Raw genomic sequence first — 12471 nt, 5'->3', positions numbered from 1 at the left:
GGGAAGTTTATAGCAATAGAAGCCTACCTCAAGAAACAAGAGAAGCCTCAAATAAACAATCTAACCTTACACCTAAAGGAACTAGAGAAGGAAGAACAACAAAACCCAAAGTTAGTAGAAGGAAAGAAATCATAAAGATGAGAGCAGAAATAAATGAAATAGAAACAAAGAAAACAAAAGCAAAGATCAATAAAACTAAAAGCTGGTTCTTTGAGAAGATAAACAAAATTGATAAACCATTAGCCAGACTCATCAAGAAAAAGAGGGAGAGGACTCAAATCAATAAAATTAGAAATGGAAAAGGAGAAGATACAACAGACACCGCAGAAATATAAAGCACCCTAAGAGACTACTACAAGCAACTCTATGCCAATAAAATGGACAATCTGGAAGAAATGGACAAATTCTTAGAAAGGTATAACCTTCCAAGACTGAACCAGGAAGAAATAGAAAATATGAACAGATCAATCTACAAGTAATGAAATTAAAACTGTGATTAAAACTCTTCCAACAAACAAAAGTCCAGGACCAGATGGCTTCACAGGTAAATTCTATCAAACATTTATACAAGAGCTAACACCCATCCTTCTCAAACTCTTCCAAAAAACTGCAGAGGAAGGAACACTCCCAAACTCATTCTATGAGGCCACCATCACCCCGATACCAAAACCAGACAAAGATACTACAAAAAAAGAAAATAACAGACCAATATCACTGATGAATATAGATGCAAAAATCCTCAACAAAATACTAGCAAACAGAATCCAACAACACATTAAAAGGATCATACACCATGATCAAGTGGGATTTATCCCAGGGATGCAAGGATTCTTTAATACACGCAAATCAATCAATGTGATACACCATATTAATAAATTGAATAAAAACCATATGATCATCTCAATAGATGCAGAAAAAGCTTCTGACAAAATTCAACACCTATTTATGATGAAAACTCTCCAGAAAGTGGGCATAGAGGGAACCTACCTCAACATAATAAAGGCCATATATGACAAACCCACAGCAAACATCATTCTCAATGGTGAAAAACTGAAAGCATTTCTTTTAAGATCAGGAACAAGACAAGGATGTCCACTCTCACCACTATTATTCAACATAGTTTTGGAAGTCCTAGCCATGGCAATCAGAGAAGAAAAAGAAATAAAAGGACTCCAAATTGGAAAAGAAGTACTAAAATTGTCACTGTTTGCAGATGACATGATAATAGAGAATCCTAAAGATGCCACCAGAAAACTACTAGAGCTAATCAATGAATTTGGTAAAGTAGCAAGATACAAAAATAATGCACAGAAACCTCTTGCATTCTGATACACTAATGGTGAAAAATCTGAAAGAGCAATTAAGGAAACACTCCCATTTACCACTGCAACAAAAAGAATAAAATACCTAGGAATAAACCTACCTAGGGAGACAAAAGACCTGTATGCGGAAAACTATAAGACACTGATGAAAGAAATTAAAGATGATACTAACAGATGGAGAGATATACCATGTTCTTGGATTGGAAGAATCAACACTGTGAAAACGACTATACTACCCAAACAATCTACCGATTCAACGCAATCCCTATCAAATTACCAATGGCATTTTTTACAGAACTAGAACAAAAAATCTTAGAATTTGTATGGAGACACAAAAGACCCCGAATAGCCAAAGCAGTCTTGAGGAAAAAAAGCAGAGCTGGAAGAATCAGACTCCCTGACTTCAGACTATAATACAAAGCTACAGTAATCAAGACAATATGGTACTGGCTCAAAAACAGAGATATAGATCAATGGAACAGGATAGAAAGCCCAGAGGTAAACCCACACACCTATGGTCAACTAATCTATGACAAAGGAGGCAAGCATGTACAATGGAGAAAAGACAGTCTCTTCAATAACTGATGCAGGGAAAAGTGGAAAGCTACATGTAAAAGAATGAAATCAGAACACTCCCTAACACCATACACAAAAATAAACTCAAAATGGATGAGAGACCTAAATGTAAGACCAGGCACTATAAAACTCTTAGAGGAAAACGTAGGAAGAACACTCTTTCACATAAATCACAGCAAGCTCTTTTTTGACCCACCGCCTAGAGTAATGGAAATAAAAACAAAAATAAACGAACAGGAACGAATGAAACTTAAAAGCTTTTGCAAAGCAAAGGAAACTACAAACAAGACAAAAAGACAACCCTCAGAATGGGAGTAAATATTTGCAAACGAAACAACGGACAAAGGATTAATCTCCAAAATACATAAACAGCTCATGCAGCTCAGTATCAAAAAAACAAATCCAAAAACGGGCAGAAGACCTAGATAGACATTTCTCCAAAGAAGACATACAGATGGCCAATAAGCACATGAAAAGCTGCTCAACATCACTAAATGTTAGAGAAATGCAAATCAAAAGTAAAATGAGGTATCACCTCATACCAGTTAGAATGGGCATCATCAAAAAATCTACAAACAACAAATGCTGGAGATGGTGTGGAGAAAGAGGAACCCTCTTGCACTGTTGGTGGGAATGTAAATGATACAGCCCCTATGGAGAACAGTACAGAGGTTCCTTAAAAAACTCAAAACAGAATTACCATATGACCCAGCAATCCCACTACTGGGCGTATACCCAGAGATAACCATAATTCAAAAGGACACACACACCCCAATGTTCATTGCAGCACTATTTACAATAGCATTTAGGCAACCTAAATGCCCAGCACCAGACGAATGGATAAAGAAGATGTGGTACATATATACAATGGAATATTACTCAGTCATAAAAAGGAACGAAATTGGGTCATTTGTAGAGATGTGGATGAATCTAGAGACTGTCGTACACAGTGAAGTCAGTCAGAAAGAGGAAAAACAAATATCGTATATTAACGCGTATATGTGGAACCTAGAAAAATGGTACAGATATACCGGTTTGCAGGGCAGAAACTGAGACACAGATGTAGAGAACAAATGTATGGACACCAAGGGGGGAAAGCCGCAGGGGGGTGGTGGTGGTGCTGTGATGAATTGGGAGATTAGGATTGACTTGTATACACTGATGTGTATAAAATTGATGACTAATAAGAACCTGCTGTATAAAAAAATAAAATTCAAAAAAAAAGAAAAGAAGAAAAAGATAATAAAACTTACAAGGTTTTCAACTTTTTTAGTAAGTCCTATTCAAGTATTGTAAAAGTAGCTACCATGTGTCATCACCATAATTTCACAAAAGGACATTTTATCCTGCCTAAAATAAAACATCAACTCAGAACGGAGTCTTTTAAATTAAATAAACGTAGCTTTCTGCGATAAGAGAAAGCACTTAAGTTTTCTCATACCTCTACAATCTCCAACTTCATCAGGGACTAACACTAGCCCACGGGCCAGTATTTATGAACCACCAGGTTAACCACATGTCTCACATCTGTACCACCACAGCTTCTTTTACAGAAACCCAAGCAGCAGGCTTTAAATGCATCCCTGTTAAATGCCAAGTTTAATTTTTGAATTCATAAACCTCCCAACTTGATTCCTTCATCTAATAAAGGCTTTGCATCACAAATTTGATTAGCAAGTCCTAATCAAATTATACGACTGGGAAACTCTTTAGGCTGAGTTCAATCCAGCAAACAGAATTCCTTGACAACACAAGTTAGGAAAATAAAATACAAATGAAAGTTAGTACAGGATCAAGAGTGATTTCAAAAACGTCTCAGTACACATACCATTCCCTTTGCATTTTGCTGAGACCCACATAGATTTTTACTTCCTTCTTTGGAGGCAAACTCTTTTCAACATCAGCCTTAATTCGACGAAGGAGGAATGGACGCAAAACCTTAAAAGAGCAAAAAGAAATGCAGATGACCTTATCTGTAATATAAGTATTATTTCAGGATCTCAAAAGTGTCTATTAAATACAAAGAAATAAATGTATCTTCTTGGACATCAAATTATTCTTAGGACTTCTTCCTTCCAAATATATAGCTTATTATTAGTGATTTCCTAAAGAGTAATGTTAAGATTAATATTTTTTCAATACATAGTCAGAAAGAGAAAAATTAATATCTTATATTAACGCATATATGTGGAATCTGAAAAAACTGGTATAGAGGATCTTATTTACAAAGCAGAAAGAGATGTAGAAAATGTACGGATACCAAGGGAGAAGGGGAGGGCGAGATGAACTGGGAGATTGGGACTGATATATATACACTATTGATACTATGTATAAAACAGATAACTAGTGAGAGCCTGCTGTGTAGCACAGGGAACTCTACTCAATGCTCTGTGGTGAGTTAAATGGGACGGAAATCCAAAAAAGAGGGGTTGTATGTATACCTATGGCTGATTCACTTTGCTGTACAGCAGAAACTAACACACCATTGTAAAGCAACTATACTCCAACAAAAATTTTTTTTAAATATATACTGTCATAAAGTATTAAAAATAGTAAATTTTCAAGATGATATTTTCAACATTCATTGCCTCTCAGATTTCAAACTAGTTACCTGCATGCAGACTGTCTAACATTACTTAAGAAATGGCTAGGTCTACATTAAGATGTCTTCATGGTTACAGTTTTTAAATTTACTACCATTTTCTTATGGAAGTAGACAAATGTAAAGTATACAAATCGTGCATATACAGTTTGATGCATTTTAATCAAGTAAACATACCCATGTAACCATCTCCTAGATAAACAGAACATCCCATAAATCCTTCTGTAACCTTACCAGTCACTATCCCCCTTTTTCTTCCCAAAGGTAAGCAGTATTCATACATTTTAACATCATAAATTAGTTTTGCCTGTTTTTAACTATAAAGAGTCATGCTCATTTATATCTGGTTTCTTTTACACAACATTATACTTGTGAGACATACCAATGTTGTATGCAGTTGACATCTATAAAACTAAAGATATCCTTTTATTTGTGTCGTCCTTTGTTCTATTTACACTAGCTTATAAAAATATAATCACCACAAAACAAATTAAAAATTGGTGAGAAAAATAATTAAGCAACAGTACTCTAATGCCATCACATAAGGAAGCTAGTGTGGCCCTAGCCGGAAGCTAGCACCAACTGCCAGACACGTGAGCAAGGACCTTCAGCCCCACTGGCCCTCTTCCAGAACCGTCCAGGTATATGCAGCTGGATAAGTACAGGTAAAACCAGCAAAGAGCCCTCTGAGCCAACTCATAACTTCTGGAATTATTAAAACACATACAATTTAGGTTTTGGTGCGGGTTTTTGGGGGTGCTGGGGGGTTTTGCAACAATAGAAAACTCATACGACAAGAATTATCTCATTCCTAAGTACACCCGTGTGATTGTGAATATACTCTTTCATTATGAGATCACAGGAGCTATGGTGGGACTTTCAGGACAGAGCAGAATGGTAGCCACCAGACCTTTTCCCCCTGATTTGGTACATATCTTCATACAAACAAACAAATGCCAAAACTGGTATTCTGTTGTGTGGATTTTAGTATGCTTTACCTACATGTACCCATCTATTTATTAAAGCAAAGCCTACATATATACTCCACAGTCCTTCAAACAGATAAATCTGAGTGCTTACATGCTTGAATGCCATCTAACTTGAAACAAAGGTGTCTAGATCATCATCTTCAAATGTTTAACAAAATAAAATTTCAGTACATAGAATTTTAAAGTATCTTAAAAATTAACTTATGTAGAAAGAAATATCGGAACATTCGTAAAATTTTTAATTTTTTCCCCTTAATCAAATATCCACTTTGAGCGAGGCATTGTGCTAGGGATACAAGAACAAATGTTAAGACATACTCTGCCTTTGTGTTTACAATGCAGCAGGGAAAACGTGTAAATAAGTCATTTCAGTACCCTGTGCAAAGTCCTATAACTTAGAATGTCAAGATTAGTAAAGATAGAATATACAGAAGGAGTCTCTAGGCTGGCCTCAGCCTGGGTATTCAGTGGAGAAAGTGACATCACCACTGAGTCTTGGCCTAGGTGTTATCAGTAAGAGGGCAGGAAAGGGGATACTAGATGTGGCAAAAAAGGTAAGCAGAGAGACTGAGATTAGCACAATGTTTACAGAAAACGGACAATGGGGCCAGCAACTCTAGCAAATTAAAGCTTGATATAAGAAGTGAAACAGAAGTTGGAAAATACTCGAATGGTTAACGTTTTGGAGGAGGGGCAATGTTGCCCTGCAAGACATGTTTATAATGCCTAGAAACATTTTTCATTATCACAAATGAGGGCATATACTCTGGCATCTAGAGCACAGGAGCCCTGGGGATGCTGTCAAACAAGAAAGCCACCCTTCCTCGTCCTCCAAAAAATTATTTACACCAGAATGTCAACAAAAGTTGAGGAACCCTAAGTTAGGTCATGAAAGGCCTTCTATGTCATGCTTACATGATTTACCCTGCTCACAATCTGTGGTCTATCAGAGAAATTTCTATCTTCCTACCAACTTTCACTTGTGAATCTCCACAGGAAGAAACGAAGCCATACTTCATGGCAAAAACATATCAACTCTTCTCGCACTGAGCTATTAGCAACTGCTTACACACAGTCACTGGATTTAAGAACAACAGATGGACCTTTGGCCTTTTAGAACAAAATCTGTTAGATTCTCCTACGGAATGCAAATTAAACTAAGCTTCCAAAACTTATCTATATTAAGTCCTTATGCAACTCTTCTTTCCCCCACTGTACTTTTTTAACCCGAAGGGATTACTTTTTTCCTTCATAAAGTTAGTATTCCACCCTAGGTTCTAAGGCTAAAACTGCCTATATTACCCCTCCTCCCATCATAAGATTAAGCAGTTAAGTGGGCAGGATTCAAACAGATCTGATGCTAAAGCCACTGTGCTTTCTGTTAACAGAAAAATAATCCACTAATTTAAATCTGTAGCATTTTTCCCATTGGAAATATGCTTTCTAACCCTACTCCAAAATACTTACCATATGAAGCCTCTCAACTAGCTTTTGATCCCCAAGGCAATTGTTTGTATCAAACCAGGAATCAAAGTCCTAGATTAACAAATAAAAAATACGTTAAGATCAGAGATAATATTAACTAAAAATACCCTGTTATGCTAGTTATATAGCATATAACAATAATTTCTAAAATTAATTTAATGTTTGAGTTGTGAACCACAAAAATCATTTAGTTCAATTCTTTATTTTTCATATGCGCTATTGTTAGCAATTAATTTTAGAACTAGTTTGAGAATCATAATTTCCTTAACATTTTTCTCAAAAACATCCAGATGCCAAGTTTCATAGTGAAAAGAAAATTGTTAGAAACCAAGTTTTACAGAATTAGAAAATCAATATCCTTGAAAAAATATCCTTCTTCAGTTTCAGAAAACCTTAAAAATTAAAACCACTTCACGGTTTGTTCTCAAAGACCATTCAGACTACTCAAACACAAGCTTTCTAGAGCAATGTCAATTTTCATTAAACTTACTAAAAGTGAAATTGAGATTATCAGCATTTCATTACTATTTGGGTAGGATTTGAACAAGGACAGTTTCCCTTTCCTTACCTCTTTAGCATATTTGTTATATACAGCTGACCCTTGAACAATGCAGAGGTTAGGAGCACCGCTACTCCATGCAGTTGAAAATCCACATGTAACTTATAGTCAGCCCTCCCACTGTGGATCATGCAGAACTATAGTATTTACTACTGAAAGAAAAAAAATGTGGACCCGCCCAGTTCAAACTTGTATTGTTCAGGGTCAACTGTATTTGCTTTGTTAGTAAACATAATCTTAGAGTTCACTGTGTTAACTAAAACAAAGCTTTAGCAGAGATTATTAAACAAATGGAAGTGTCAATGTGGTAGGAAAAAAATTATCTCAAAAACAAAATCAAAATACATAAAGCAGAACTAAAGTAGCTTGATGACACTGACTAAATGTCTTTCAAGAACACAATTTTCTCTACTCTTAAAATGATCCTTACTTAACACAACAAACCAAAATTAACACCTTTTGGGAACTTATTTGAATAAGCTCTTCAAAGCCACACACACTCCAGCAATGGGAACGAAGGGTCAAAAATGAATTCTAGTCCAACAAAAAAATGAAATTACTAATAAGCACAGACTCTTGACATAATGTACATTATGGTCCTAAGTACAACCAACAGTTCAAATAGTTAATTAACCATTTCCATCACTGCAAATAATCTATCAAAGGTGAGGATTAGGTTCTATGTTTGCTAGACCGTAAGAAAGAATGGTTAGACATATTTCACCAAACTTGAAGGCCATCTTGGGGAGAGGGCATCCTGGGGACTTAAAACACAGGCAACATGAAGTATGCAAATTCACTTGAGGGAACACCCTGAGCACTACCTTAAAAACATAATCAGTCCACCTAGAGCCACTGGAACAATGTCAGGCCAACAGGACCACCAAATAAGAATGCGAATCTATGACATTCCAGAGAGAACAAACCATGATTTCTAAAATAAGACTAAAATCAAAAGGCACAAAAGTAAATTCTCAGGATGCATACAAAACTTAGTAGGTTACACGAGGCTAACTACCTAAAGGCGTGAAAAAGTAATGATTATCTCAAGTAGACTGAAAGGTAGGCCGATTCTTTTTTTTTATTCTTCTGGTTTTATTGAGATAAACTGACACATAGCTCTGGATAAGTTTAAGGTGTACAGCACAATGATTTGACTTACACACATCATGAAATGATTGTCACAATGTTTACAGAACATCCATCATCTCATATATGTACAAAATCAAAGAAACAGAAAAAATATTTTTCCTTGTAATGAAAACTCTTAGGATTTATTACTATTAATACTCTTAGTTGTTGTTTACTCTCAACAACTTTCACGTATATAACATACAGCAGTGTTAACTACGTTTATCACGCTGTACATTACATCTCTAGTACTTATTTATAAGTGGAAGATAAATAAGTACAATAAACTTTGTGCCTTTTGACTGGCTTCAACCAATTCCCCCCCTCCCTCTGCCTCTGGTAACCACAAATCTGATCTCTTTTTCTATGAGTTCATTTGTTTGTTTGTATGTTTTGCGATACACAGGCCTTTCACTGTTGTGGCCTCTCCCGTTGCGGAGCTCTGGACACGCAGGCTCAGCGGCTATGGCTCACGGGCCCAGCCGCTCCGCGGCATGTGGGATCTTCCTGGACCAGGGCACGAACCCGTGTCCCCTGCATCGGCAGGTGGACTCTCAACCACTGCACCACCAGGGAAGCCCCATTTGTTTGACTTCTGAAGCAGGCCAATTCTATTACAAAAATGTATAGTATTAAAAAAACATTATTCCAACTAGAAAATAATAAGAAATACTTACATCAGCTGAATTAAAGACATCTGGCAACAAAAAATTAAGAAGTGACCAAAGCTCATGCAGGTTGTTTTGAAGAGGTGTTCCAGTTAATAATAGTCGATTTGTAGTCTTGAATTCCCTCACTATTTCTGACAACTGAAAGAAACAAATTCATCATTAGAATGAATATTCTGTACATCGATCGAATTCTAAACTAAGGTACAAATGATTTGCACATCTAAATATCAAATTACCTTCGATTTTTCATTTTTGATCCTGTGAGCTTCATCTATAACTAAGTACCTCCAATTAAATTTCTTGAAAACAGACTTCTCTTTAATAAGCATTTCATAAGATGTTACACATACATCCCATTCTCCTGGTAATAAAACGTCTCTGACAAAAGCAGCCTGTGTAGCAGAAGAAAAAATTTACACCATGCAGAAATAATCTATACATTAAATTTACTGACGACAAGGATGTAATCTACTATGTAAAAGAGGGTTGGGAAGAGTAAAAAGAAGAGTCATCTATAGTACGCAAGCATCTAGAACCAGCTCAAAGTAACTTCATTAACCATGAAGTAATCATGTCAGAGCCATTTAGTAAAAACAAACTGACAAAATTCTTCGGTACAAAAGTCAACAGACTAACTATTAAAATGTCTTCTTTCCTCGATTCCACTAGGTGCTGAAATTCTTAGCACATAGGTTTAGAAAAGGATAGAGAGTTTTCTGACATAAAGATAGATAAGGAGTAAAGGCTAGTTTGCAGTAAGCACTTTCATTCCTTTTATGTTTATACATCTATTAAGACATTGCTATTAATTTTCTCATTTTACAGGTGAGGAAACTAAAGACTGGTTAAACAACTGGGCTTCAAAGCATAATAAGCAATTTTGTAACTTAGAATACAAAAAGGGAGAAAAGAAATCTAGAGTCATCACTGATATCTGAATAAAGGGAAAACAAAATTAGGTACATAGTCCTTCAATGCAGTATGAGTACATTTTTTAACCTGAATTTTATACTCTTAATAGTGTCATTATTTCCATATCTTCTTCCAAAAAGGATGTGCCAACTTATCAATATTTTAACTTATTTCGATAGTTATCATACCGACTCATCACGTTACTATTTACATTATTATTTACTATTACAAATTACTATTCCATGACTATTACCATTATATACATCAATCTAAAAATCTGGCTCCTTAAATTTCTAACTGCCTCACACACTCAAAACTTCTTTTAAAAATAAGAAAATGGGGCTACCCTGGTGGCGCAGTGGTTGAGAGTCCGCCTGCCGATGCAGGGGACACGGGTTCGTGCCCTGGTCCAGGAAGATCCCACATGCCGCGGAGCGGCTGGGCCCGTGAGCCATGGCTGCTGAGCCTGCGCGTCCGGAGCCTGTGCTCCGCAACGGGAGAGGCCACAACAGTGAGAGGCCCACGTACGGCAAAAAAAAAAAAAAAAAAAAAATGCTGCTAGAATGAGACACAGCCTTTGATTTTATAACTACCCCCAGAAAGCAGGAGAAAACAACTATATTCTTATAGCTTTCTACAGCCTACAACTCCATTTTCATAGTATAAATCTTAACCATCAAAAAAATATTCCACTTATAAATTACTAATATTTGTGAAGACCAAGCTTATTATTGGACCCTTTTTCTCTCCTTTTATCCCTCCTCTAGTTATCCCCCTCCCACAAAACCTAAATTCAAATTCTTTTAATATCAAAAATGTAATGAAATATGAGAAACTTACTCTTTGTTCTTTATCTCCTATTAAACAAACAGATCTAAGTGTTGGTACCCATCTCTTGAATTCACTCATCCAGTTGTGTAATGTAGACTTAGGAACCAAAACCATATGAGGACCAGGAATGTTTCTATAGTGTTTCATGTACCCAAGAAGAGAAATTGTTTGAAGAGTCTTTCCCAGGCCCTGAAAGAAAAATAAACACAAAGCAATGAAATACAAAAACAAAACAGACTTCCATATTCATCCTTCCCGACATATACGGAAACATTTAAAAGAAAAGCTATGTGTACAGCTAACAAATGGCAAAAACTTGGTATGTGTCAAGTTTACGAGTGTTACGTCATTTAACCTTCACAAGCCTTTGAAGGATGTACTATTACCATCTCCATAAGGCCCAGATATTTAAGTGACTTTCCCAAGGTCACCTAGCAGAGCTAGAATTGAGACCTATTTCTTTTGATTCCATACTTTCTCTAAGCAACTGTCTTGGCACTATAGCTATAGGGAAACATAAAACATTCACTACATAACTAGTAAATAGTAAACAAGATATAATGTTTTACGGGACAGAACTGTACAAGCTACCATCATGGATAAAATATTTCTCGATGACATTCAATTGACCCCACCACCTGTGTTTTGTAGAATTGAAGGGAGATGGCCAAATCACTACATTGTAAAAGTCAACCAAAGGCATGTTTCTCAAAATGTATTATTTTTAAATTTATTATACTTTCATAGATAATAATTCCTCACAGCTGAAGTACAGATGTAAGATCCCACTTATGCAACTAAAGTGAGCTTTTATCAGTTTGACAGAGGGTTAGTTTGCTAACAGTTCTAGAGTATAATCAATAAACTATATGCTGCAAGCCTTAACTTTTATAAATCTAATGATGTATAAGGTTTTAAATTATAAAATGTGGACTTGTACAAAGCTATCAAACACATACCATTTCATCTGCTAGGATACCATTGATGCCGTTCTCATACAAAGAAATGAGCCAATTTAATCCTCGGACCTGATAATCTCTCAGTTTACCCCATTTTACATCTAAGAACAAAAGAAAAACGACATGCACATTTTAAAGACAATAAAAACAGGTGGGAAGCTCCCCCTCCATCTGATACTCAGAGGTTTAACTTGGGCCTACACATGTTTATTCTGACTGTACTTTCTTTACTGCGTCTTAAGAATGGGAATTTTGCAAGTTTCAAATCAGTGGAGGTAGTGGCGGTGGTCTGGAGTGGAGATGACGGATATGGAAGACAACCGAGTACAGGAACCATGACAGGAGGTATCAGAGTACCTCAATCACTCAGTTCCTATGTTACCCATATACTGGTCCTAGAGACTCTTTGGCCTCTCTATTTCCTTTTTCAATGT

The 12471-nt window shown here is 36.1% G+C and overlaps 1 protein-coding gene across 1 annotated transcript in view; it reads right to left on the bottom strand.

Moving 5' to 3' along the window:
* SMARCA5 (SWI/SNF related, matrix associated, actin dependent regulator of chromatin, subfamily a, member 5) overlaps nucleotides 1-12471 on the bottom strand; it is a 45672-nt gene that overhangs the window by 20673 nt on the left and 12528 nt on the right. Inside the window, exons 5-10 of the mRNA XM_065878308.1 lie at nucleotides 12038-12138; nucleotides 11088-11267; nucleotides 9572-9727; nucleotides 9342-9473; nucleotides 6957-7025; nucleotides 3727-3836 (exon numbers count right to left, since the gene is read on the bottom strand). Coding sequence (XP_065734380.1) covers nucleotides 3727-3836; nucleotides 6957-7025; nucleotides 9342-9473; nucleotides 9572-9727; nucleotides 11088-11267; nucleotides 12038-12138 — 748 coding nt within the window. The remainder of the gene's footprint in view (nucleotides 1-3726; nucleotides 3837-6956; nucleotides 7026-9341; nucleotides 9474-9571; nucleotides 9728-11087; nucleotides 11268-12037; nucleotides 12139-12471) is intronic.

This window comes from Phocoena phocoena, chromosome 5 (assembly GCF_963924675.1).
Source record: "Phocoena phocoena chromosome 5, mPhoPho1.1, whole genome shotgun sequence".
In the NCBI taxonomy this organism is placed as follows: Eukaryota; Metazoa; Chordata; class Mammalia; order Artiodactyla; family Phocoenidae; genus Phocoena; species Phocoena phocoena.
This window is presented reverse-complemented; position numbering and strand designations above follow the sequence as displayed.